The sequence below is a fragment of the Meira miltonrushii genome (genome assembly GCF_003144205.1).
Source record: "Meira miltonrushii strain MCA 3882 unplaced genomic scaffold FA14scaffold_3, whole genome shotgun sequence".
NCBI classification, from domain to species: Eukaryota; Fungi; Basidiomycota; class Exobasidiomycetes; order Exobasidiales; family Brachybasidiaceae; genus Meira; species Meira miltonrushii.
In genome coordinates, this window is record NW_020289945.1 from 1366727 (window position 1) to 1393380 (window position 26654).

At 44.9% G+C, this 26654-nt stretch overlaps 10 protein-coding genes across 10 annotated transcripts; 5 read left to right on the top strand and 5 right to left on the bottom strand.

Moving 5' to 3' along the window:
- Positions 1–287: 287 nt before the first annotated feature.
- FA14DRAFT_173478 (uncharacterized protein) lies at positions 288–6581 on the bottom strand. Its single transcript, XM_025500485.1, has one exon. The coding sequence runs from the start codon at positions 6363–6365 to the stop codon at positions 375–377; it is 5991 nt and encodes a 1996-aa protein (XP_025354013.1). The 5' UTR covers positions 6366–6581; the 3' UTR covers positions 288–374.
- Positions 6582–8254: 1673 nt separating this feature from the next.
- Positions 8255–8868, top strand: FA14DRAFT_180347 (uncharacterized protein; the record flags this gene model as incomplete). Its single annotated transcript, XM_025500995.1, has 2 exons — positions 8255–8653; positions 8716–8868. The coding sequence occupies 2 exons, from the start codon at positions 8255–8257 to the stop codon at positions 8866–8868; spliced, it is 552 nt and encodes a 183-aa protein (XP_025354014.1).
- On the bottom strand, positions 8782–10547 carry FA14DRAFT_161431 (uncharacterized protein). Its single transcript, XM_025499120.1, has one exon. The coding sequence runs from the start codon at positions 10502–10504 to the stop codon at positions 9035–9037; it is 1470 nt and encodes a 489-aa protein (XP_025354015.1). The 5' UTR covers positions 10505–10547; the 3' UTR covers positions 8782–9034.
- A 102-nt stretch (positions 10548–10649) lies between these two features.
- Positions 10650–11734, top strand: FA14DRAFT_147685 (LUC7-domain-containing protein; the record flags this gene model as incomplete). Its single annotated transcript, XM_025497355.1, has 2 exons — positions 10650–11441; positions 11535–11734. The coding sequence occupies exons 1-2, from the start codon at positions 10703–10705 to the stop codon at positions 11732–11734; spliced, it is 939 nt and encodes a 312-aa protein (XP_025354016.1). The 5' UTR covers positions 10650–10702.
- Positions 11735–11769: 35 nt separating this feature from the next.
- On the bottom strand, positions 11770–13843 carry FA14DRAFT_161433 (putative phosphoribosyl-5-aminoimidazole carboxylase). Its single transcript, XM_025499121.1, has one exon. The coding sequence runs from the start codon at positions 13755–13757 to the stop codon at positions 11874–11876; it is 1884 nt and encodes a 627-aa protein (XP_025354017.1). The 5' UTR covers positions 13758–13843; the 3' UTR covers positions 11770–11873.
- Positions 13844–13962: 119 nt separating this feature from the next.
- Positions 13963–15131, top strand: FA14DRAFT_190843 (uncharacterized protein). Its single transcript, XM_025501824.1, has 2 exons — positions 13963–14580; positions 14641–15131. Exons 1-2 carry the CDS (start codon positions 14020–14022, stop codon positions 15019–15021), a joined length of 942 nt encoding a protein of 313 aa, XP_025354018.1. The 5' UTR covers positions 13963–14019; the 3' UTR covers positions 15022–15131.
- A 978-nt stretch (positions 15132–16109) lies between these two features.
- On the top strand, positions 16110–17229 carry FA14DRAFT_64876 (uncharacterized protein). The gene has a single exon (XM_025502628.1). It carries the CDS (start codon positions 16305–16307, stop codon positions 17127–17129), a length of 825 nt encoding a protein of 274 aa, XP_025354019.1. The 5' UTR covers positions 16110–16304; the 3' UTR covers positions 17130–17229.
- A 110-nt stretch (positions 17230–17339) lies between these two features.
- Positions 17340–18293, bottom strand: FA14DRAFT_111558 (SNO glutamine amidotransferase; the record flags this gene model as incomplete). The annotated part of the gene is made up of 2 exons (XM_025495950.1): positions 17340–17717; positions 17805–18293. Coding segments are annotated over 2 exons (867 nt in total), but the record flags the coding sequence as incomplete, so codon positions are not given.
- A 295-nt stretch (positions 18294–18588) lies between these two features.
- On the top strand, positions 18589–23037 carry FA14DRAFT_180354 (uncharacterized protein; the record flags this gene model as incomplete). The annotated part of the gene is made up of 1 exon (XM_025500996.1): positions 18589–23037. One exon carries the CDS (start codon positions 18589–18591, stop codon positions 23035–23037), a length of 4449 nt encoding a protein of 1482 aa, XP_025354021.1.
- A 151-nt stretch (positions 23038–23188) lies between these two features.
- FA14DRAFT_108335 (uncharacterized protein) lies at positions 23189–26212 on the bottom strand (the record flags this gene model as incomplete). Its single annotated transcript, XM_025495838.1, has 2 exons — positions 23189–25804; positions 25844–26212. Coding segments are annotated over 2 exons (2985 nt in total), but the record flags the coding sequence as incomplete, so codon positions are not given.
- Positions 26213–26654: the final 442 nt, after the last annotated feature.

Sequence of the window (26654 nt, forward strand, 5' to 3'; positions counted from 1 at the left end):
GCGCCAATTGTATGTGCAACTCTCTTTCCTTACCCGCCCTTTACAGCACCAGCTGTCTTCCCTCCTCTGTCAGCTACCCTCCGGAATGAGACAGCTTGTTACTTGATTGTTGAATCGAGTATGTTTGGAAAAGTCTGTTCATTGAGATTGATGAAGGATGATGATGTTTGTGTGAGAAACACTACTCCACCTTGTATGCAGGTTTGTGCGTCTAATCTTCACGCGTGCAACACCACCTCCCACCATACTCTTCACACAAAGTTAATAAATGTCAAAAAAGATAAAAAGTGTATATTAGGTAAATACATTAGCACAGATTAAAACCCATTTCTAGAAGTAGCATCTAATAAAAAAATAAGAGCAAGATGCCTTCTTTATTCACTCCACATTGCTGGCCATTGAATCGGCAATCTGGGCACTTGAGGTGATTCGGTATCTTCTTGTGAACTGAAAAAGTCATCATGTTCTTGAACAGTTTGTTCGTATTCACGTAAACTTTGAACGGCATAAATGTGTAATGTACGATCGTACGGTTGTCCAATCACAAAGACAGAAGTACGATTCTTTTCGGCTGTGAAGCCAGAAGTTGGCGTTTCACGAGATCGTACTGTACCTTCATCAAGTGAACTTTTACCGCTCATAGAAAATTGATCATCCTCTCCTCTTTCAGTCATATTATCAGCTTCAGATTCTGATTCTCCTCCGTGTACGAGGCTATAAGCTGGTCCGGGCAACAAAGACCTTCTGCGAGAGAATGCGCGTGAAATACGTTGTTGAGAAGGGTCATTGCCAGTCGTTCCATCTGGTAAACCTCCAACACCTGGCATAGGATTTTGCAAATCGAAGCTCATTTCCGAATTGATGTGTTCATTAGCTGCAGGTAGAGCAGAGGTATCGCTATCAATTGGCGCACTTGGAACGCCATTCGAGTGTGCAGTGGATACATCCTTGTGACCTGCTTTCGGCTCAAAGTGAAATTCTAAACCATCTTCAGCTCTTGGCGTAACATCACCATCATCGCTTCTAGCAGTGAATCCTGATCGATTCATATCGTTCTCCCCGTCTGCTTCGTCATCGTCTGAGAAAATATCAATCTCATCCAATCTTGGCAAAGTATTTCTTGGCTGATTCAAAATCTTTGGCATTTCACTGCTCATCTTCTGGTGTCCAGATCCTCCCATACCTGCTGCACCTTTGCCGCCTTTTGCTGATCCTTTTCCTCCCAAAGCTCTGAGCCATTTTGCTGCTCTGGATTGTGCTTTATTCTCGGCTTTGCTAGATAAGACAGGATCAGGCATACCAATACCTAGAACACGCTCTGCTTTAGTGACTGCAGAAGATGATGTTTCCATCTTGTGAACGGAAGGCGTATGACGAATCGTACTGACGAAAGATTGGGGTCTGCGTTTGAAGCGTGCAAAATCATCCTCTTCATCACCTTCTGATTGTGAGTCACTTGAAGAGATCGGAGGAGAAAGCTCATCATGCCTCTTACGTATTTCATCCAATCGTCTGTTGAACAATTTGATGACACGGACGGATGTCTTTCCCTTGGGATCATCGTCTGGATTGGAGAAGTCATTAATGCGCGCCAAGCGGAAAACGAGCAAGTGCAAAAAGTAAGCACGAATGGTGAACGACCAAGACAAGAACAATTTCTGGAAAATTGCAGGGTGCAACAAAATGTCTTCGAAGAATCGTTCACGATGTTTTTGAGTATCGGTCAAGACGGCAAAATTTGAATAGCAGAACGCAATCGTTCTCATAAGGGCAAGAGCATGATCGGCATCTTTCAATAACAGCCAAACCGTTTGCAGGAGGAAGTCGATATCAACAAATTCTGCAACGACCATCTCTGCATTTTCCATATGGCTAAGAACTCCATCAAGCCAATCCAAGAGACAAAAGACGCCTTGAACGTCATACAAAGATGTCCTTTTGACCAAGCATTTGACGTGAATGCCAAGCATTGCGGCAAACATGCTTGTTCGAGTCGTTGCAGATGATGTTCGAACAATGTCAACCACGATCGCAGTACAGCGACGGTTTGCTGCTTCCAAGTGTCTCGGTTTGCCTGCCGTACTTCCGGATAAAACGTTGGCTGTTTCACCTGGATTGAAGTTCTTTTGTGAAGATAGCGTAGTGACGGAAAGGATATCTCTGTGTACCAAACTGAGGCATTTCTGATGAATGCATGTTGCCAAATGAGCGAATCCAGGACCTCCGAAGAACAGTTGTCGATCCAATTCCAAGTTGACTCCTGCATTCTTTTGTTGTTGGCTGGCAAAGGCACCGGCTAATTGACGATGATAGCTACGGCAAAAGCTAAAGAACAATTCCGAATCATCTGATTGCCATCTCCTCAACCAATTACCAGACATTTCTACCTCAACGTGCTCTTGACGTACAAGGAATCGATCATCTTCTTCCGTTTGACCGGATTGAGAATCGAGCATTTTTAGATACGAACGTGCATCTTCAAAACAAAAGTCGTGCAACCAAGTCGAGAATTGCCCTTTGAACTTCTCCCATTCCACTGGCTGTCGATCATTCCATTGGGCTTCGTTTGCCACTCTTTCAAGAGCAAAGCGGTTAACTGGAAGTGCGCGTAGAAGCTTGCTGGCAACGCCTTCAATTCGGAAGAACGCTACAGCTAATAGACGACCTGAAAAGATCAGAGTATTTTGATAAACACCCTTCTTGTTCAACTCGCCAATTGCATAATTCAAGATGTGACCCAAAACGCCAAAGAATGTCTGTTGATCTTCAGCATCGTTCTCCAGAATATTCGAGTTGAAATTGCGCGATTCGATGATACATGCAATACTCTCTAGAATGGCACCACGATCAGCCGAAGTTTGAATGGATTGTAGCTCGACCAACAATTGACGAATCCAATCAAAGAATAATTTCCTCCTTGCTTTTGCCGCTTGATACGGTCCAGAACCAGTAACACGTGTATCCGGTGTTTCTGCTTCTAATGCCAAGAACGGTAATAGAACAGTTCGTAACAATTGTCCTTTATCATTCGTACTTTGTGCAGGAATAGCTTTAAATCGCAGCAAAGACGCTTCAACTTCAGCCCAAGCACTTGTCGGTAGTAGACTGATCGCATCTGCGCTCTCATCGCCATCGAAAGGATCATAATCTGAACTGTTGAACGAAATGATCTGACCATCCGGTCCTTTTCCCGTAGACGGTGTGGCTTTGTCTGATTTTGAAGGCGTCCATGAATAGCCATCTTGTATCAATGGTGAATTAGACAATTCCAACGCAGCGAGTGGAGATTTGAAAGGTTTCTGCACGGCACCCTCGCTTGTACCTTTACCATTCAGCGCCTCGCCATTTTCAGCAGAAGCTTTTTCATCCATTGTCGTCTTTCTCACAGGAAGACCTCTGCGGGTTCGTAAAAGGGCATCTGGAGGCACAAATGTGCTTGGATCGATTAGTGGAGTGCCATCTTTGGCCTTGAGTACCTTTGAAGCGTCTTCAACATTTCCGCCCTTTGTAGGTGTCTTTGTCACAATAGAATCTCCATCTTCATTTGTTTTAGTAGGGGTATCTTGAGTAGGCGTTCGAGGAGATGAATGAGCATAGCTCGATGAAGTCGTAGAGGATGGATGATCGGACGCCGGAGAAAACGCATCATCCAAAGTTTGCATAGACGCAATCCGATTTCGAGACTTGACGGGTATAGCAGGTTTAGGTGAGGGTGTGCTGATAGCAGTCATAGAGCTGGTACTAGGCGTAATGACTTGAGCACTATCCTCTGTCGAAGGAGAACGTGAGATTGTAGAAGTACTATTGGACCGATCAGCTGCTTTCCTTTGCCTTGGTGGAGATTGAACGGGCATTTGAGGGATAGCGATAGGCGGTAGACCTTGTTGGCCCAGAACAGATGCCAAAAGAGGCGAAGTAAGAGGAACGCTGGGTCTATCTGAAAGAGCAGGGCTGAGGTTACGAGAGGAATTCGGAGCAGAATACATGCTTTCTGGCGATCTTTCCTGTATAGGGACACCGGCACTTGTAAGTACTCCCGCATAAACCGATTCCATTCTTCTTGCACTTGCGGGATTTGTCGGAAAATCGCGAGATGTTCGAGTTTCGCCTTCCTGTTGGTCGTACGGGTGTGAAGGTGGCATGCCAGCATTGTTCTCATACTCGCGTGCTGTAGATGCGGTCTGAGTTGAAGAATTTGACGGACGACGAGGAGTTGGCGTTCTATGACCAGAACCATTTGCTGATGGAATTGGCGTTTTGCCTCTATCTTGTTCGCCTCTATCATCGTAATTGGTTGCACTATCGCCAGTTCGAACGCTATCGAAGCTTTTGACCGAAGGTGCAGTACGTGGGCGAGATGTGCTTGGAGGATAGGCGGAAGCGTACTCTTTCGACGGCAATCGCCCAACGATACGAGGTCTCATAGGTCCACTTGCACCTCCGTCTGATTCTTCACTGACCCTGTGCTGAAGTAAAGGCGATGTCCATGATCCGTTTGGTGGTCCACGTGAATGATCCTGCTCTTCAGGTGCATAATTCGCACCCATCATACGACCAGAGGTATTTGAAGATGTCCGCGTATGTTGCCATCCCACATTACGATCAAGGCTGTGTTGCTTCTGCGGTGGACGCCTGGGGTCAAACATTTCCTGTGAATTTTGTGATGCATTCTGGTGGTAGTGTGAGTAAGAGGCACCAGATGCCAATGGATCTCCTGCAACAGGTTGTGGACTGCTAATGCTCGAAATAGCCGTAGAAGGCCTAGAATTCTTTCCGCTTCTGCTAAACATATTTTTGAATCCCGTCTTTACCTGTCCTGCGAGATCCTTTGTGCCTGAAGATGAACGTGGACGACGACCTGATTCGGATTCGCCTACTGCTCCACTGCTGATCGATCTACCTAGTCCGCCAAAAAGGCCGTCAGGTTTGTTGGTGGACACGGATCGCTTTTCGTTGTTTGCGTTAGGATCAGGATTATTACTTTTTGTCGCCGATGATTGAGAAGCCGAACGTTGCGGAGCGACGCCTGAATCGTGTTTCTCTTCCTTTTCAACGTTTTTGTTTCCACCAAAGATCGACTGAGCTGCGTCACGAAGGCTAGAGAGTGAATGCAAACTTGATTGCGAGCCAGATCTATGCTTATAAAGACTACCCTTACGGCTATGATTGCTACCGCCTCCTATGCTCGAAATACTACCGCTTGAACTATGAGCTCCTGAATTTGCATAGACTCCTGAACCTTTTGATGAATTGGAATCGTGGGCACCCTGGGCGCTTGTCTTGCGTCTCGTGCGCGTTGTCGAAGGAGGATTTGACATGGATGCAAATCCACTCGTACCCATCACTCGACTGGCTTTCTCAAAAGATGCTTTCTTACGTGCACTTTGACTTCGGATCGAAGGTACATCGTCATCTTCATCATCTCGTATGGAATGAATTGAAGTATGCGATTCATCCACAGATCTTTGCCCGCCGCTCAACCTTCGTGTTGCTTGTAAATCAGATTCGGAACGTTGAAATGTCGTTCTCGGATCGGCATGGCCTTCGGAGGTAGTGGGCCTTGCTCGTCTGGCTGGCGGCGCTGTAGATGTAGCCATTGAAGGAGAAGATGTTTTGACAAACGAACCTGATGCCGTTCCTGATGTGGATCCGAATGAAGGTGTGATGGCTGATTGAGCAGTACGAGGGCGTTGGGATGCGCTCAAGATTGACAACTTTTGACGAGCACCAGTTGCACCGATTGGAACGAGAAAGTTGCGCATATTATTGCTTGCATTGGATGTAGATGCTGCAGTTGCTGCACTTCCGTTGGATGAGATGCTATCAGTTCTTGTCCGGTTGAGATTAGCGCTCTCATGACTGTCATTTAAAGAGGACCCATTCGTTTGACCAGCATTCATTGCATTATTGGATGCAACATGATTTTTGTCCATTCCATTAAAGCCTGAGCTATAATGACGTCGAATTTGTTGATCATTTTGATTTGAATGCATTGCGGAATGCGTTGTTTCATATGATGAATTTCCGTTGGATATGATCCTGCGTGAATAAGTGCTGGAAATGGGACTGGCGGAAGTGTCCATGTCTGAATTAATGGAAGCGTTTGAGAATCTACCGGCTGAATCTGTTTGGGCAAAAGGCGGCTGAATGCCTAAGGCACCTGGAAGTGAAGCGTTTGATGCTGAAAATGATGGTTGTTCGTCGTGTTGGCCGGAAGGATTATTTCCGACGCCGGATGAATTAATGGTATCCCAGCCAGGTTTAAAAGTAAGGGAAGATGATGAGCCGTTTCGATCTTTACTGCCGCCAGAATACATTCCAGTTTGAATGGATTGTACTTGAGGCTGATAAATATGGTTCGCCATTTCCCTACCTCCGCAACGCCTTTTACGCAATCAAGGGTTGCTAAGGTGAAGAGTTGATGTTTTTATTACCTAGTTGTCGAATTGAAAGCCATGGATGAGAGGGAGGTTCTTTTGTGCCATCAAACCAAACAAAACCCTTTTTTCCTTGTAGCCCAAATGATGTAAAAAGAGGGGATGGAGTGATGATGCTTCCCTTATTACTAATTGGGATGGTCATCTATTCGAAGGATAATTGATTTCCGTTATATTGAATTGTATTTTTGAACGACGGCGGCGTCAAAGTGTATTGTGAATTGAGAAAGGCACTTTAGCACTGTTTGTAGTATGATACCGTGCAGTTAGTGTGCGTGTGTGTTGGTAATATGCTGCTGCCACTGTTACTGTATTTGATCACGCTATGTACATTATTAAACCCAAGAGCAGAGCAGTGCGCCAAACAGTAATTAAAGTTTACTATTGCATCAATAAGCACAGAAGGAAGGAAGGGCCCGTGTGTTGCATGAAGATTGCATAAAATGAAATGAATAGAAATGCTCTGATGCATTCTACTTACACACAATTGATCATCATAATAATCCATTCTATTATTGTACCTTTTGTTGTTAGACTTATGACCTTTCTCTCTTTCTACGCCGAATTGGGGATTTGAATTAGCGTGTTGTTGTTGTTACATTGCGCCACAATTATTCACTCAGATTATGCACTACGCCCGTAAGAATGACAAGTAGATTAGGTAAGCATATCTCATCCATCACCATCGTCATTATCATCATGGCTTCATCCTATACATCTTTGTATCATATCTTCCCGATGATCATCTAATTCTCATAACAAGATGATCATCATTTCATATTGAGATTGCTAGGAACTTGATTGACAGGCTAAATGAGCTTTAGTGATTGTGTGTGTGTTGAACAATACTGGATTGGGATAATTAAACGTCAAAAACAAAAATCTGAATTCATACAAGTTTCATTGGATATATCCACATCAAGTTTATCCAGAGCTCATCACATGCCAGCTATTCATGTGACGTGTTTTAATCGGCTTTTACGCCCTCAACGGTGACCGTTAACAACGATCTCTGTTTAAAATAAAACTTCTCTTTAAATCGCGATCAAAGGAAGATGATGACATTTTTATTTCTCAGACCGGATTGCATGATCCAAGAAAAGCCAAGCAACGAATCATGTACAGGCATTACCACTATATTCATCGGGCGTTGTTTAAATTTTTGAAACGGAGGCAAAATGAATTCAAAGTCTCCTCCTCTTTCCAGGTTTAGGAATGACGAGAGAGAGGGGGGTCAATTACCGCCGCACCCGCCACCTTTTCCATATCTCGAGATTGCAAACACCATAAACCGTGTAAACGAAAGATCGTCGGCTGTGCTTGCATTATTGCTGTGTTAAAGCGTGCTGTGCTGTTGTCGTTCTTGGCCTTTTCTTTACGGCAAACACCTTTCGGCGCCGGAAATGCATTTTTGAATTTTGACAGGAGTTGAAAATGACGAAGATTTCCGTGTTTTCCAATTTGGCCGTTCTTCTCCAAGGCGAACAGGAGGCGTACTCTAACTGCAAAGTATGCAAAGATAACACTGCCTCAACCCAAGAAAGGGCGCCGTGTAGGAGGAGTTAAGAACGCCTCCTATTTTTTCTCTGTCTTGTGATTCTCTAAAAGGCGATGACGCCTCCTAATGGCGAGAGAAAGCAGGAATGGCGAAATTCATGAATAGGACTCAAAGGGTATATATTAAACTCCTTTCTTTGACAAATTGTTTTCCAATTTTATCCCATATCAGCCATTCACTTTTTCAAATCCACACTCTCATTGCCATCACACGACAAGCCAAACATTAACCACAACACACATACCTCACAGCCTTCGCAATGCCTGGAACACGTACTTTCTGTTGTTGTTTACCAACTCGATTGGGTGTTTTGATTCTTGCACCTTTAACGTTTGCATTTGCATTGACATGCGGTGTGGTAACTTTGGTCGGTTTAGCACAACATCATGAAAGTTTAGGACTTGCAGAAAGGTTATTCTTGGGATTTTTGGGTTCACTGATGGCATTAACTTCTTTAACTTCACTTTTCGGTTTTATTGGTGCAATTATGGCAAATTATAAAATGGTCTCACTTTATGGTTCTTCTTTGTATATGTCTTTCGTTTCCGTCTTGATCTTTGGATCGGTTAACTTTGGAATTACTTGGCACAACCGTGATGATTTCATTCGTCAATGCAGAGCAGACAATAAGGGTATGTCAAAGGACGACTGTAGACATGTGAGTAAAAGGTACGACGGGAAAGAAACATCTTTGAAACTGACTGATTTCACTTTTTGCAGACATTCAACGTTGGCTGGGGTGTCACTCTAGCATTCTGGATTTTGGCAATGATGGTAGGCTTGTACCTGATCCACATTGTTCGTCAATACTCAAGACAATTACAAGAAAAATATCATAGAAGCGGAAATATGGTGCAATACCACAGTGCTTAATCTGCACCATACCAACATTCATCGTTTGCAAATATATTGATACTGTACATAGACTTTGACATACACCACTTTCACCATTGCTACTTCTTTGGCTGGTGATGTTTATTCGTAGATATGCTCCCTTACATATCCGTGCTCTCATGTAAATGTGATCGTGTTATTTTTCTCAGTTGGCTGAAATCTTCTTTGGAGGCCGACCTCTCCGCTTTTTCGGACTTGAAAGCACTTCATCCTCTGCTGTACGTTTTGGCAAATCATAATACTTCTGCGGATGAACCTTGCTATCCCTCACAATCCTCTCCCATCTATGTCTGACTTCATCAGAGGATACACCGCGAGGCTTCATTGGGAAATGCGCATCCCAATCAACCTCTTTCACCCGCCAAGGGTCACGTAGAATCACCTGTCTTGTAGACTTTACGCTCCGGGCCAGATGACGTACCAGTTCTACATCTGATTCGATCAACCACATATCAGGCGCTTTCTGTCGTTCCGATTGCAATTGAGCAATGTAAGTATCTATCGCAGATCTCTTCCGGATTGTTGGGAGATGTTCCCGGATCAAGGCAGACCGAGCGCCCCATACCTCAAATAGACTTTCAATTTGTTCCTTCTCTTGTGAGGTAAGGCTCGCTGCATCACCATCCTGATCCACAAAGTCATTCTTCTGCCAAGCGGACAGGCAATCAATGGCCAGTCTTCCATTCCCGGCATCGCGTGAAATTGCCTCCCAATCTGATCCTTGCCCGGTGCTCTTGTGCTTTTGGACTGATGTCTGCAATTTGACAAGCTCATCTTGTGTCCAATCCTTCTTATTCAAACCAGGTCGCTCTTTCATTAGCCATCGAGTTCGACAACTTTCTGGTGTATGCGTTTCGCCCAACTCACGCGCAATGAGGGTCCAGTCTACTATATCTTCACCCAAGGATGGGATCGCATGCTGCAACAAGTCTTCATCGGACGTTTGCCGGATAGTCTCAAAGATGTCTTCTTCATTGCCGTCTTCTGTCATTTGAATAGCCGCAATCTTTTTGCATTGCTTCAATACAACCTCTTTGAGTCGTTTCACATCCTTTTCTGACCATTCAAAAGACGACAGCGATATCCGAAGATCTTCTACCTCTTTTGCCTGATATGCAATTCGCGGAATTTCTTGATAGATGTCTGGGAATAGTGGGAGCTTGATCTTCTCTGAATGAACAGGAATCGAAGCACCGCGAGAAAGATGTTCGGACAAGCTGTCGGCATGGTCAAGATATTGCTTGAGATTCTTTGCCTCTTCAATCGCTAGTCGTACTTGCGAGAATGCGAGCTTTAGTGCGTCAGAGTATTTCTCGTTATTGATGAGTAAATCGCTGACCGCCTTTCGCATTTCCAGCAAGTGTTGTATTTCTCCTTCAGTGTCCTCGCTTTCTTCGTCATCATCGTCTGAAGTAGCATCTGCATCATAGCTTGTGTTACCCATGAACTTCTTAATTATGTCGTATCCTTGACCAGACTTGTCCCCCGCTGTATCGACAAGCATCGATTGGATCAGCTTGTCTGGCCATATATCATTTTGGTTGGTGATGACAGACTGACTCGTACTAGCTTCGCCATCTTGTTCATTCTTTTCTTCCCCGGCAATGCTATCCATTTTGACTACATTTCGCCAACATCATACGTGCCATGATGTTGGTTGTGTGTTGGTGTGATACACGCGTTTAAGACGTACGCCGTCTTGCTATGAGCAGTTTGAGAAGAAATTAATGCACAAGCGCGATCAGCCTCACGACATCCATATGTACTCTCTCGCTAACGTTCGATTTTGATCAAACAAACAGAGGTGGAAACAATGGGAAGAAAGGCGGAGGTGCAAAGGGCACTTTTGGAAAAGTTAATGGGACCCGAAGCAATGGGATTAACAACCCAACAATTACACTTTACCGATGATAAAGTTTGTAAAAACTTTTTATGTGGAACATGTCCGCATGATTTATTCAGTAATACAAAAGTGGATTTAGGAACATGTCCAAGATCGCATTTGAGCAAGTTAAAGGAAGAGTATACCAGCGCAATCGCAAAAGGTGAACAATACCCAACCTTTGAAGCAGAATATGAAGATAACATTCGTGCATTTATGGCAGATATCGATCGTAAAATTGCAGCAAATAAGAGAAGGATAGATCAAACGCCGGAAGAAACGCAAAAGTTCACAAATCTGATGAGAGATATTGCCGATGTGGAAAAAGCAATGAACGATGCAATGGCAGAAGTGGAAAGGTTAGGTGAACAAGGTCAAATTGAAGAATCTTTGGCTGAATTACAAAAAGCTGAAGCACTCAAAGTGGAAAAAGCAGATCGAGAGAAAGAATTGCAAGTCTTGAGCGATACGGCAGGTGCAAGTGGTCATCAGAAACTTCGTGTTTGTGATGTTTGCGGTGCTTATCTTTCCATCTTGGATTCCGATAGACGATTGGCAGATCATTTCGGAGGAAGGATGCATTTGGGGTATGTGAAATTACGAGACGTTATTGTCGAATTCGATGCTCGGCGCGATAGAGGTGAAGATCCTCGAAGGCTCATTGCAGCAGGTGTTGGCTGGAGACCGAGTGATCGGAGAAACAATGGTCCTCCTTCCTCCACAAACGGTGCTCCTCCTTCCGGACCAGCTGGTGGTTTTGGAGGCGGTTACACCAACGGTCATTCTGCTGGCGCACGACCATCTCAGGCTTATCCACCTTCTTCAAGCTCATACAGGCCACCAGAAGACGATTATCGATACAACAGATCAGATCGGGATAGGAGCGACAGAAGAGATTATCGTGATCGCGACAGATATGACCGCCAACGGTCTCGTTCGCCTCCTCCTCGTTCCTATCGGTAATTTCAGTCTAATCAATTCGCAAAAAACATTTGTACTTTTAGCATTACTCGGACCTTCAAAAGTTGCAGCAAAGGCAGCATCATTGTATATCAATAAAATCAGTTATGCACATATCTAGCACGTATGACAACATTCTAATCTATTTCTTCACTACATAATCCCATCCTTGTTCACGAAGTTTCTCAACTTTGCCCAATACTTCCTTTTCCATACTATCCATGTACTCTTGCATCCGTTGTAAAACTTCAACATCGGCACTACCAACAATTCTCACAGCCAAAAGAGCAGCATTTGTGCTATTGTTGATAGCAACAGTGGCTACCGGAATTCCCCTTGGCATTTGAACGATACTGTGCAGCGAATCCACACCATCCAACGTACTTCCTTTTACCGGGACTCCAATAACGGGCAAAGCAGTTTGAGCTGCTACCATTCCTGGCAAATGAGCAGCTCCACCAGCACCTGCGATGATCGCTCTTAATCCACGAGCGGCGGTTTGACGGGCGTATACTTGCATACGATCCGGCGTTCTATGTGCGGAAACGATGGTGAGCTCGAATGGGATTGCAAATCGTTTCAGAATCTGAGCGGCAGGCAACATGACCGGTAGATCAGAATCGGATCCCATAATAATTCCTATTAGAGGATGAGGATGTGAGAAATCACTCGAGACGGGCTTATCGACCGTTTCCTGTAAGGATGCATATCTGCCCTTGAATAACTTGTCTGGAGACACATTTGTTGCGCCTTGAATTGTAAGCTCTTTTGGTAAAGAAGACCCTTCGTCGGCAGCCTTTTTCGCAATGTCTAAAGCATCTACCAAGATTTGATAACGCTCGCGTACTTGTGCATCATTATTGCCCACGATGGTAATGTGTCCCATCTTTCTACCTCTTCTACATCCGCTTTTCCCATACAGATGAGCTGTTGTGCCTGGAACGCCCAGGCTTGCTACCACTGGTGCAAACGTCTTTTCAATAGCAGCCTTGTCTGCATCCAAATCAGCTACACCCAAGATGTTAAGCATGGCTGATGAGCCCACCTTGAGTGCTGTGCTGCCAAGAGGCAGATCAAGAATAGCACGAACGTGATTCTCATACTGACTTGTTTCGCATGCTTCGATGGTGTAATGTCCACTGTTGTGAGGTCTAGGAGCGATTTCGTTCAAGAGCAATTCACCGTTTGACATCAGGAACAACTCGACTCCGAATACACCCGCTCCTTCCAATTCTGCTACAGCTTTCTTAGCGACGTCTTGTGCCCTTTGTGCAACAGCGGGATCATTATGACGCAATGGTGCAAAGACACTATGACAAATGCTGTTTTCGTGATATGTTTCTACCGCTGGATAAGCACGTACTTCTCCCGAAACGCTACGCACGACCATGACTGCTACCTCCTTTACGAAAGGTGCCCATTTCTCAGCATACAAGCCTCTTGATCCAGCACCAAGTGATTCAACAGCTTTTGATGCATCTTCAACATTTTTCAAAACGTAATTTCCCTTTCCATCGTATGCCTGCGTTCGGCTTTTGAGCATGAGTGGTAGTCCGAATTGCTTGACAGCTTCATCGATAGCTTGTACTTGTAGTGGTGCAATCTTTGCTGCTCCTGCTTGAGAGGACTCTGCGTCTTCAGGTCCAACGGATGCAAAGTCTGCTACCGGAATTCCCTTTCCAGACAAGAATCGCTTTTGCAAATATTTGTCTTGAATGAGAGCAATGGTTTTAGGTGTTGGATGAATGTGTTTGACGATACCTTTATCTTGAACAGTCTGTAATGCTTTCGCATCAACATGTTCGATCTCCACAGTCAGAATATCAACGCCTTTTGCCAATTCTTCTATCTTTGAAGCATCACTGAATTTTCCATCGATATGATGATCTGAAGAACAAATTTGTTTAGCAGGAGCAGTGGTACCCACATCCAACAAATGTACTTCCACATTCAATCTAGATGCTGCTTCGACGAACATACGTCCAAGTTGACCTGCGCCCAAGACGCCGATCTTTCGTTGTTCCATCTTTTTTGATAAGTCTAATCGATAAGCTGATGATAGCGAAAGGAAGATCGCGGAAAGCGGAGAAAATTTTAATTTCTTCAAAGGCGTTGTTTGACGTGACTCTCTCTTTGTGCTGTGCAGCTGCAGGCGGTGAGGGCAGCTCTTATAGTACAATAATCAACAAGATTTAGCGTATGCAATAAGTACAAGCTTCCTTTTCTCCACACCTAGTCAGAAGGATGCCATCATCCATCCCAATGTTGTGGATGTAGTATCAAACAACATGCCTAGATCAAACAAGAAGAGGTCGAGGAATGAAGAGGAAGACGATGCACCCGACTGGCAGAATGGCGAAGGCTCTGGAAATCAAATCTTACCGGTAGCCATTTTACCAGCAGACTTTGATGGCGTACCTCTGGATGGGTCACAATACCTGGCAGTCGTTCGGAAAGAGGCAAGAGCTGCTCCATCTATAGCCCGGTATAAAGAGTATGCTTCTATGGAGGCAAAGCTTGAAGATAAAGAATTGGGAATCGAAGACGCTGATCTTCTGCCTCCGCAAGAATGGAGGGACAGCTTTTTGCACAAGTTCAAGAATATGCGTGAATCTTTGCGAAGTCGTGTTCAATCAGGAGATCAACCACACAAAGTTGATAACTTCCCAAAAGGCAAAAGTGCCAAGAAATGGTTCAAATATCTGCATGGATCAGAGCCAAGCATCAAAGAGTATTCTGAAGATGAAGAGGAACAGGTGGAGAATAATGAATCACTTCAGAGTAATTCTAATTCGAAGGGAGGCAATTTGAGAGTGCCAAAGGATAGCCTTCTTCGCTCTTTCCACACAGTGAGTAAGATTTCCTTGAGAAAAATGAATGTTCTATATGCTGACCACATCCCTTTCCAGGAACACATCATGGTCCTTTTGCAGAGCTTCACCATATGGCTAGATGAGAATTGGTACAAGCCAAAAGAAGAGCCGGGTAAGGCTGTGCAGCCAGCAATATATTCATTCCATTCACAATGGCTTTTTGCCCTTTTGGCCCACCTTGATGAGCGTTTGGTGGGTGACGACATAAGCATCTTACGTCAATTAGCACGTTCATGCATATGTCGCATTGCACATTCGAGATCCCAACGCAAAACCAAAGATGAGGGGTTGATCGATATGGAGAACGAACAAGGATGTTGGATCATCATTTGCGTCATAGCTGGCGTATGGGGACAGTATGATTTGTTGGATGATGCCCGCACTGCATTACGGCAGCCGCTTTCGGTCCCGCATTGAGGGTCTGCTTTTTTGATTTCGACTTGGGAATGATCTCACTGTACAAAATAATTTCTTCTTTGCATACCATGTACTCTATCATGATCAACATCAATTGTATTATTCTGCAGAAAGAGTGTTCAGCTCAACGACTTCACTTGTAATGCTGATTTGTTAGCATCCTTTGCAACTTTCTCAAATGGCAGTCAATGATGACGAATTTACTCCCCCACCCCACATTTGCAATTTCAGACGGAACGGAGGATGGCAAAACGTTTCTGAGTTTGAATAAATGTTCACTCTGAGTGAAGTTGTTCTTGTTGATCAGCTTAGACGTTCGACATTTTTACGCCCACAACAACATAAAAACTCACACCGAGAAAGCAAAAAAAGAAAAAGCGGCCCTCCGCTTCTCGGTAAAAAATTCGTTAAGATCACACGAAAATTGTGTGCAATCACGTATCTCACGATTCGGAGAGGAATATTCTGTCAAGAAAGAAAAATGAATTGAGTCACAACTTTCTGAAAGATTTGGGTGGGGTGGGTATATTACGCCAACATAAAAAACTGTAAACGCATTACAAAAAATACATTTGAACCTCTTGCGGACAATCAATTCTCGGTAATGACGCCGAAACTCAAGTGTGTGAACGACAAGATAAGACACCTGTTTTGATTTTCATTGCCGTAAAAAATAGACACGGAAGGGAATCAACACTCTCATCATGGACGGCAGAGAAATGTCATTCAAGCAGGATGGCGTATTGCAACAGCAATCCGTGGTCAAAACTCTGTATTTTACGGCACAAGAGCAGCGTAAATATGCATCGTATTGATTACTGTTTGATTGCTGTTGCGTTTGCTAAGTTGATCAAGATTGTGTCGTTGACAGTAAGCAAGATGAAGGGTATATAACTCCCATCCATCTCGCTTCAACCGTCACTCTTGTCCCCCATATTAGCTTTGTCCATTTGTTCAAATCCAATCCTGTGCTACCTACTTTTTCATCTTCTTCTTTTCTTTACTCATAATGTCCATTGCACACGACGAGAAGGTACGCTTTCATGCATTCAATATAACAGCAGTGCATGATTCTTACAATCCACTCTCTTTCACCCTTTCTTTCATGTTCGACAGATCTACCGTCAGATGTCATATGACGAACATGAAGCGGCGTCCATCTTGACAATGTTGCGCAGCAACGAAGGACAACAATCAAACACCCATCAGGTGAGTAATCTGTAGTACCAAAATGAATCACGAATCACTGACTTGCCATTGTATCTTTTTTCCCCCATCAGCAAATGGAAGAACGTCAGTCATGGATGGTGAACGGATACAGCTTCATCTCCAACCTCGTCAAACCTCCTAAATTGTTGCCTTGGCTCGTTATCCCTTCATCCCCAATGACGTTCAAGGTGGAACAATTGAGCGAAAAAGTGGATCAATGGGGTTTGAGCGATCGTGGTTCCACAGAAGACGAAAACATTTACCGTGATCATCAACCCATGCCCAATTATAGCGAGATGCTTGGTCGCTTTCTTGCTTGCCCGATTCAACCTTCTGATCAATACCTTTCCCACTATCTTCAAACCATGAATATTGGTCGTTTTTCGTTTATCACGTTGGTCCTTCCTTCCATGCAAAGTTCTGCCTATTGTCCTGACAGTTCAGATCTGGACGAAGTGAAAGGAACACGTTCCGTAACCTGTGCAATCGACGGTGAAGGACATTGGATCACAATCACCGTCATCAATAACATCCTTTTGTTCCGTTTAGAAAAATTGGGCTTCCGCATCTTATGCAAACCGACGGACATTAAGGCCAAGGTGGTGTACTCCATCTTACGCAATTACAAGCAGAAGAGCAAGGTGCTCAAACAAGGTTCTGAATTTTTGAATGCCTTGACGGAAATGGGATGCATTGTGATGCATCGTGATCAAGCCATTTACCCTTGGAACAGTGTCCAACATGACAAATTGCTCAAGAAAGTCATCGAGCTTGCTTACCAACAGACCAAAAGTGCAAACTCATGTTTCCTACAACCAGTTTGTGAGCCAGCTTTGAGTTTGATGGCAAGCAAGGATGTGAGCGCCTTGAACAGAGATATGGGAAAAATCATCCATTGAAGTCGTTGCCAATGTCACTTGTGCTTTTATTGCAATCCAATGCACCGTTTCTTTCTTTCTCATTTATCTTCAATATCGATCCTTTTCATTCCACATTCATTCTTCAAACTTGTATTATCACTCATCACCCTCGTTCGCGTGCCACAATGAATCAGTTATTCAGATTGTTACTGTCTATGAGAATGATACACATTGCACCGTCTACTTTTGCAAAACACATTTTTGAATGAAGAATTCGTGCAGACGACTGTCGGTTGTTAGTTCAGGATGGAAGCTCGTGCACATCAACCGTCCTTGTTTCAAAGCAACGATCATCGAATCATGCTCCGGCCTTGCACCGATCAAGCCATCCTGTGTTTCATTGTTGCCTCCGCCAACGCCAGGAACAGCACCCCGGGGCAATCTTGGTAAGGTTGCTAGGATTTCCAAAGGTGGCCTTTGCATTCTTGCCTCTCCATTTCCTTCCAAAGCTGGTGCAACTGAGATTGTAAGTTGAACAGCAGAAGCTGCAATATCGGTCGTTGCCCGTCCCATAATACTAGGCCGACGTGAAGATGATGAGGTATCCAAAAGTGGTTCTCCGTTGTCCTTGAATCGTCCTTGAGGTTGAACGGCAAATGATTGTTGTGCTTCGCCTTGACCTCTTCCTACTTTTGTCACTTCTGCTGCAGAGACCGAATCAATGTCCTTCGGTAGCAAAAGGCTGTCGACGATAGGTGCACGAATGAATACGCCCGGGAATGGTTTTGCTTTATCCAAAGTAGGAATATCCAATTGATGTTCAAAAGAGTCAACTTGACTTCCGAAACCGTTCCGTCCTACTCTAATATCTATTCCACCTATCAAATCTTGTCCACCTTTTTTGATGCCAGATGCTTCTCTGGAAAGTAAGATCATACCTGCACACGTTCCCCAAACCGGTCTTCCATCTCGTACCCAATCCCGTAAAGGTTCTAGCAGGCCAGAACGTTGCGCTCCAAGTGCGATGGCAGTAGATTCTCCTCCGGGTAAGATCAAAGCTTCACATTGTTGTAAATCCTTTGGCGTTCTTACTAGAATTGCTTCTAGATGCGGTAAGTTTGTAGAAGTGGAAGGTTGTTTGTTTAATCTTTCTATATGTAGGATGTGTTCCCTGAATGCACCTTGTAATGCAACTACTCCAACACAAAGCCTTTCATCATCTCCTATAACCATTCTTGCGATTGATGTGGTATGAGAAGAAGTTTGTTGTTAAAAGCATGAACCTTTTAATCTTCTTTTTCTTAACGGCAAAAAATAGCCTAAAAAGAGTGACAGAATGACTCTACACACAGAGGCTTTAATACGCGTACGGTTATCATTCTTATTGCCTGCAAAGTCTGAAGCACGGACATAATCGAGAGTGACATCTTCGTGTTCATACCAGATCAACTTGCTTCTCTCTTCTTAACTATAATCAAGGTTGGCGATCTCAGAAAGGATGAATGCCTTTCCTGCTGAGCTCATACAGCATCATTATGCTTGTATGCTCGTGGCAGGTCTACTACCACCTCAGCAGAGACCACAACTGCCAACAACACAGAGCAGTTCAAGAATTGCTTCAAATGAAACGGATAAGCCAGCCAGTGAAGCCGCTGCCTCACCCGAAAACCCCGACAAAGATCTCACACAACCTGCTACGAATGCTGCCGCTGGTCCATCTCAACCTCAACCTTCCACATCTGCACAACCTAGCACGGAACATGCATCAGAGAAGTTTCCAAGTTTGAGCAGAGATCTCTGTGACATCTTCTCTTCGCGTGGACGGGGTACTGCATGGGATCCCGCAAAAGCAAATAGTGCCGTATTCCATACCGTCTTGGTCGATCAAAATGTTCGGCTACCACCACGCAAGACAAGACCATCTGTCCGAACATTAACAGCAACACCTCCAGAAAAGCAAAATTTGGGCGCTAATCTACCTCCACGATCACCTCTTTCACCTTTACACCCATCTTCTCCGCTTTTTCCCGATGGTTTGATCGCACCAATATGGCTACGGAAACATCGCGAACTCGTACCTTCTGTTTTTGTCGCTTTTCATTGTTTGGCCGAACATGCGATGCCTATTCCACCACCTACGCCGCCCAAGGAAAAGACCGAAGAGGGTGAAACAGTAGCGGAAACCGAAGGGAAAGAAGAAACTAAGCAGCATCAAAAAATGACTCCAGGACTTAGCGGCCCTGAGCTGAAAGCAAAGGACGAGGAATTGATCAGGATAATAGCAGAACGCAAAAGATCGCTCAGTGAGAGAGGGATCAAGCTTACTGTGGTTCTCCTCACTACAAGAGCCATGCTGGAATCTTCTACCTTGGAGCAAAGGCTGTCGTTTATTCGACGGTCATCACAATTAGACTCAAAAGCTTCTCTGTTCGTCTTGACTCCAGTGTCAAAAGCGGAGTTAGGAGAATTTGTCACATCTCTCCAGAACGCCTTGTTCGACCATGCAATGGATTATTACCGAGAACAATTTAGGCGGGTGCGAAGGAAGAGACAGAAATATCCTCCTCCGATGTCGACTATCTCGCAAATCATGTCTGTAGCATCGGAGTTACGTGGAAGTCCGATCAAGGATCAACCGTTGAGTAAAGAAGGATGGCTTGCACGATGTGATTACAAGATGGGCGCCTTTGCAGAATTTGGTGGTAATTTGGACGAAGCTTTGACGTACTATACGACTGCATACCAAGTTCTGTGTAACGAACTGCTCACATCTACTATGCTTCTACCACCAAGAACCAAACGGTGGGCGGAAGCGAAGGTTTTGGCAGATACGCTAAGCTTCCGGATTTCGAAACTTCTACTCTATCGAGACAATGGGGAAGGCGCTTGGGATCATTTCCGATTGCATCTCAAGAAGTTTATCGAGCTCAGCCAAGGATGGGGAATTGGCGAAATGACGTTCGAGTTCTGGAGTTGGCTGGGAAAGCAATACAAGTTGATGGGAGATTTGCTTGACCTGGCCATGCGTGAAATACCCGGATCAACGTTGCCACCTTTTCGTCCTTCGATGCACTTTCCGCCAATGCCTACCATACTCCTACACCCGCTTCATCTGCCAATGCCTACTGCAAGTGGCAACGTGGCAGCTTCGTACAATCCTCATCATGGCAATTTGGCTGCACCGAACGAAGCTGCAATGGCATCGTATGTTGTACCAGCAGAAATGTGTCCTGGCGCAGGAGAATGTTTCTACATCGCTGGTGTGTGTGCTTTAGAGCGATGGGAGCGATATAAACGGCTACAGTGGGAACAAGATCAACAGACAAATGGCAATGCAAGCGATGTCAAACAAAATGAAAGTTGGAGTACGGTCAATATTACTCAGGAAAGCCGGGTTGATCATTCTGGACAGGCCATTGAAGCTTTGACTAGAGCACATGAAGTGTTTAAACGACAAAGAAGGCATCGCTTGTCATTGTTCGTTGCTTCAAAAATTGCCAATGCCTACATCGATGCCAATCAGGATGAACTGGCACTACGTTTCTTAGAAAGGACTGTGAAGTCGTACCAATTTGAGAATTGGTCTGGCCCACTAAGCTCGCAACTATTACTGGCACTTGAATCAGCACGTAAAATTGGTGATGTGGACAGCGAAGGCAAAGCTTTGTGGAAATTGTTGAGCAGAGGAAGTGCACTATCAGAAGGTCAATATGACCTTGCACTGGAGCAAGTGAAGGTGTGGATTGCCAACAAAGAATTACCGCAAGATAAACGCCCGTCTAAGCTCGAGTTCAGCAGGACAAATGGACCACTTTGCGTCAATGTTGTATTTGGAAAATCGAATGTCAGTCTAGATGGCCAACCAGTGCCTTTCCAAGTGCAAATTTCGGCACATGAAGGCAGAGGCTTGGAGGGCGTTTCATTTGACAGACTTTCGATTCATATGCGCGATGAAGAGGATGAAAGTGTGCGGATGATCGTGCACCATCAAGAAAGTGCAGAATCTTGTCCAAGTCTTACAATGATTGGCTCTTTGGATCTTGGCACGTTGCAAAAAGGAAGCGAGCAGATAGCAGGTCAAGCTGCACTTACATGGCCAAAGGGTCAAGTCAGTGTATACCAAGGATCCGTAATTGCAAAGCACGTTGGTCTCCTTCAGATCTCTAATATTGTGCTTGAAAAGGACGGCAACGCACCCTTCCTACTAGATTTCAACACGTCCAATGTGGAAGAGGAGGAACACGGCGATATTGTGCAACCGATATGGTTTGTCGGAGCGAAGAAGTTGAAGGTGCTCCACTTACCATTCACTGACAATCAAGACGGACTGGAGGTGCAACGAAAGAAACACAATTTGAAGATCGACATTCAGCACGAATCGGAAGCCTACCTTGACGAACAATTCATCTTCACGGTCAAAGTGTCTAATGAGGACAGTATACCCTTGGCTTGCTCTCTTGATGCTCATATTTTGGGCCCACCAGGAGAGGTGTTGAATCCGGATGAGGTATGGTCTGATGCAGATGTTGCTGGGACAAGGTTGAGCTCTTTACGTGATGTATTTTTGGGCAAGATTGCACCGAATGAATCTATTCAGCAAGTGATATACGCAAAATTCAAGAAACACTTGGCAGCAAGAACAATCGATTTCGTGTTACATAGCAAAAGTGACGAAAAGGACGACGTTGATTCGGAAGCGATCACGAGCGAGATTGTCACCTCAAAATCCCTTACCGTTTTGCCAATCTTTTCAAGTGCTTATCATGCACAATGGACACTTTTACGTGATGCGGATCAACAAGATTCCAAATCGACACCGAAAGAAATCACTACTGCATCGATCGGAGCAGATGATGTTACACAAATAACGGCAATCGCAGCTTTGAATGTTGGTGTATCTATTCTAGCTCGTCAAGCCATTCGATTGCACCGCATCAGCATCGTGCTAGACAGTGAGAGTAAGCATTTGCGTATATGGGGCTCGGATGGATCGCAATCACCAGAGCAAATTAATACAGATGTGACTGGCTCTTGGACGCTGGATGATAAATGGGGCGGTGTGTACGATATCGAGATGCTGAGTGAAAGCACTACTGGAATGCCAATCGAGGCAGAAGATGCAAGTCTTCGACCCACTGGAAAGCTTCTTGTTGAATGGCAGAGGGAGAACAAATCAGGTGTTGATGAAAGCATGAAGAATATCAACACCAGTGTTCTTTCTTTGCCACTCTTGCTCCCGCCTCACTTGCTTTCCCGTTTGATCGTTTCTTTGCCTTCTTCTACTTCGATCGAACAACCACTCGTGATGTTGATCACGATTGTGAACCCTTCACGTTTGGCAGCCGATATTTTCATCAATATCGACGATTCATCTTCTGATTTTATCATCCAATCTCATCGAAGCTTTACCGTTCCCAACTTGATGCCAAGAAGTACGAGAAGTGTGCCTATTCATGTAGCGCCTTTGCGATTCTTACATCAAAAAGGTGCTGCAGCTGTACGAACGTTACCCCGGATACGTGCATGGCAAAGGGATAGAAGACAAAGCGCACTCGCAAATCCAAGCGCAACAAGTGCACGATCGAGCATGGACAGTGCTGGTGTAAGTGGTACAGGTGCAAATCAACTCGGTACAAATAGACAAGATGAATTGCCGCAAATCGTCAATCAACGTCCAGGTGCTGGCGTACCTCTGGAAGTACTTCTTCGTTACACTTCCAAGACGGCAGGCGGAGTGGGAACAACTGCAGCAGGAGCAGCGATTGCATTGCCTAATGCAGCAGTTGGCGCTAATCAATTGGGAGGTGGATTGATGAATAGTAATGTAGGAAGCAAAGACTCGGATGAGAATACGCAGGGTCAAAGTGCTAGCACTACTATCGATGTTGCTGCTCACTTACAAGCTGAAACGCAGAGGACTGGTCTATGGACAGTCTTCGTTCACTAAAACACATTTGTACTATTTGTCATTCAAGAATGAAATGCTATAAACTTTCCATCTCCTTTATTGATACATGCATCCTCGCTATTTATTCAGAAGCCATTTGACATGAAGATTCAAATGTGTTGCGCAGCGGATCACTTTCCTTAATTCCAGCAAAGACATTTCCAATAATTGTTTCATGATTTGCCATCAAATCTTTGTTGAACAATCGGCAATACTCTACGTACCATCCTTTGACCCACCAATCTTGCCAAGTTTGTTCATCATTGCCTTCCTGCTCTTTCCTTTGCCAAATGGTGGCAGGCGCACCCTTGAGTCGATCAACAAATCCAGTCAAAGTACGAATAAGAACCTTTCTTTGTTCTTGTGAGATATTTTGATAAGCCGTCTCTACTTCTTCGACCGTTTGTTTCTTCTCAGCATTTGGGCCAGTAGCAGATGCGTCCAAGGCATTATCATCTCCAGCTGCTGCACTAGGAACAGGTGGAAGGTCTGGCCGTCTGGGCAAAGTGCTCACCGTAGCACCGCTAGGGAATAAAGCCGCTTTGGGTTCTCCATCTTTTTCATTTCTGATATCTTCCATTCCATTTCCTGCTTCTTTAACTGCTTCTTCACGTTCTAAACGATCAATTTCTTCTCTCTTTAGAGTTTCTAATCGCTTTTTCACTTGATCAACACGTCCGTGTACCTTATGAACGGTCAACTTGATCAATTCCCACCACAAGAAGCTACTCCAATCTCGCATTTGAGCCACATCTTCTGTCCCAGTAGTGATTTCCGGTTGATCTGTAGGAGGCGAAAAGACAAAGTCCACGACATCTGTCGGCTCGATGATACGATATTGCAGCCATTTGTCAACAATGATCAAAATCCATTGCGATGAGCTGTGCCAGAACCGTACTGTACTGGAAAGGATAGCCAATCGCATAGAAGGCGAAGTAGACAATTGACGCAAGAGGGCATGATAACGTTCAACAACGTTTAAGAAATGAGAGAAACTTCGGCTACCGATGCTCAACAATGATTGCATCACAACATCTCGAATGGCAAGCTCGGCTTCTGCTTCATTCTTGACCTTGAATCCTGCTGTTTCATTGCTGCTCGGTACGAAGGAAGATGATGATTCTGGAGCAATTTCTTTGCGGAAACTTTGCAGTTCAGCCAAGATTACCTCAGCCGTTGCCCGGGCTCGCATGGATTGAATTAATCCGGCAGCGCGTTCATGGAAAGGATGGTCTTCAGCAGCATATGTGAATGTCGGAGAAGGTTCGGCGGGTGGTAGCAAATGTGCCTGTACTTCAGCCGGCAAACTCTGCTTGATTCTTTCAAAGTAGGCCAGTCGGATTTCAAGTTCAACGATGCGTCTAGCGAATGCCAGCTTTGGATGTGCATGTGCCTTCCCCATATCTGGAATCCATTCCTTCCAATTCCAGCTAAAGTTGAAATTACTCAAATGAACGCTGAACCAATCGGCAAATCGTCTGATCGCCTCTGTATCCGCTCTACCCGTACCTAGCAGACCGTAAACTCTGCGTACGCTCTTGCCCATAGCCGGTGCAATACTTTGAGGATTGATCGTTACAACTTCTCGCAATAATGTTGTATAATATAGAGGCTTCTGTGGGGGCACAGGTAAGACCAAGCTGTTTGACAGAATACTTTCCACTATTAGCTCATCAAGCGACCAACTGCCCTGCAGTGTATCATCGGCACTTAATTGCCATGAATCTTCAGCCTCGCCAAAGATGCCCACCAATGGCGATACACCCTTTCCAGCAAATGTTCCCTTGCGCAACCATCTAGGCAAATCGAACAAGATCTTTGCACATTCTTTGCGATTGACTTGGTATAGGTCAATGATATCTTGAATAGTCGAGCGAAGCGTGACAGCTTCGGGTGTTGAAGGTGCAGGTACAGTATCTTTGAACCATCTTGGATATCTGTACACACGTTCAACCCCTGCTCCAGCTCTGTAAGTTGCTTGTTCGTCAGTATTGCTGCTCTTGCCTGTGCGACGTTGACGATTTCTGTCTTGACCATTTCCTTGAGAGCTGCTCAGATTGTGTGTTGACGTGGATGGACCGTCGGCATATTCATCATCAGGCGGTACGAGCAAATCAGGGAGTGCAATCGTTTCCGGATGTGGAATCGCGACACTGGCCACGATAGGAGGTGGGAGAAGATCCAAAGGTGAAGGCAAAAAGGCTGACTTGCTATAGTCTCGTGCACGTAGTTTTTGAAGGGCAATGACTGCTGTATCAAATGTCTCTTCATGCATCCAATCTTCCTCCTCTCCTTTTTCAGATTCCGATAGGATCGCGAACGGTCTTACGAGATCTACTTCGACGTTCCTGTACTCTTTTGCGTATCGTTCAACCCTTTCAACAAGATCATCTAATTCTTGTAATGCGAATCGCTGATCACCATCTTCTCCGTCTTTGCAAAGATCTCTTCCTGCTCTGCACATGGTCTCGATGATGCATATTGCTGCTCTGTCTCCGCGAGCTGCGGTTACACCAGGCTCATCTAGGACCGCAGCAAAGGATGTCAGCATGCGACGAACAGATGCAGCTTGAATGATTCCAAGTGGGATAAGAGACGCAAACAAGTGTAGATACAAGCGCGCATTACGCCATAAACGAGCATCCAAATCATTACGGAAAGCAGCGATCAAGTCTTTCACAACTTTTGCGCCCCCATTGCTTGCAGGCACACTTTCTCGCTCTTCAGGCTTCGCATCCCAGCCACTTGCATTATCGTCTACTGCTGTCTCTCTTTGCTCTTCTTGAGCTGGATCAGTTGCAGCGACAGGCTGTAGAAACAAGAATCCCAAGAGTGCTGCTGTTAATGGTGTTTTGTGTGGTTGTTCAGTGGACATGACCTTGAATGAATGTATTACGGTATCGTAGTATTGACCTCCTCTAACGATGGATTGATCGAGAAACTCTTTCATGCGAAAAAGCTCGCTAGGTGGATGGAACTCTTCGTTGGAGCCTTCACGAACATCTCCCAAACGAAAGAGTGAGTCTCGTACTCTTCTCTTGTAATCTTCCTCTGCATCGTATACATCACGAGGACGTTGATATCCTCCTCCGCCATAGCCCCCATGATGACCTTGCCAGCCACCTCTTCCACCACTTCTGCGCGGTCCACGAGGTCGATAGCCTCCTTCACCACCTGCACCGGCTGAACTGCCATAACGGTAATGACCACCACCACCACCGCCGCCGCCGCTAGCGGGTCCGCTCTGCTGTGAGTTGCTATATACCTCCCTTCCTGGCCCATACAGGTTTTGTTCAGCCAAATAGCTTGGATCGTATTCCGACATGTTGAAGATGTTGGAAGTTGATCGATAAATGTGCTATTTGGGATAATGATGGTAGTACTTTTGCAAATGCAATTCAAACGCTAAAGCCATCTTCTCTTTGATTGATTCTTCTCGCGTTGTGTTTTTCTGGCTGAGAGCCAATCAATCGCCCGCCCACGCCTAAGACCAAAAATTTCAAGCGTAACATCAGTGTACAAATTTTTGTAATGCAGCGCTAAAATTTTGGAAGAAATTAACATCATTGAAAAATACAAGAACAGGTGTACTAACGTCAAAGCCATCATCTTGTGAA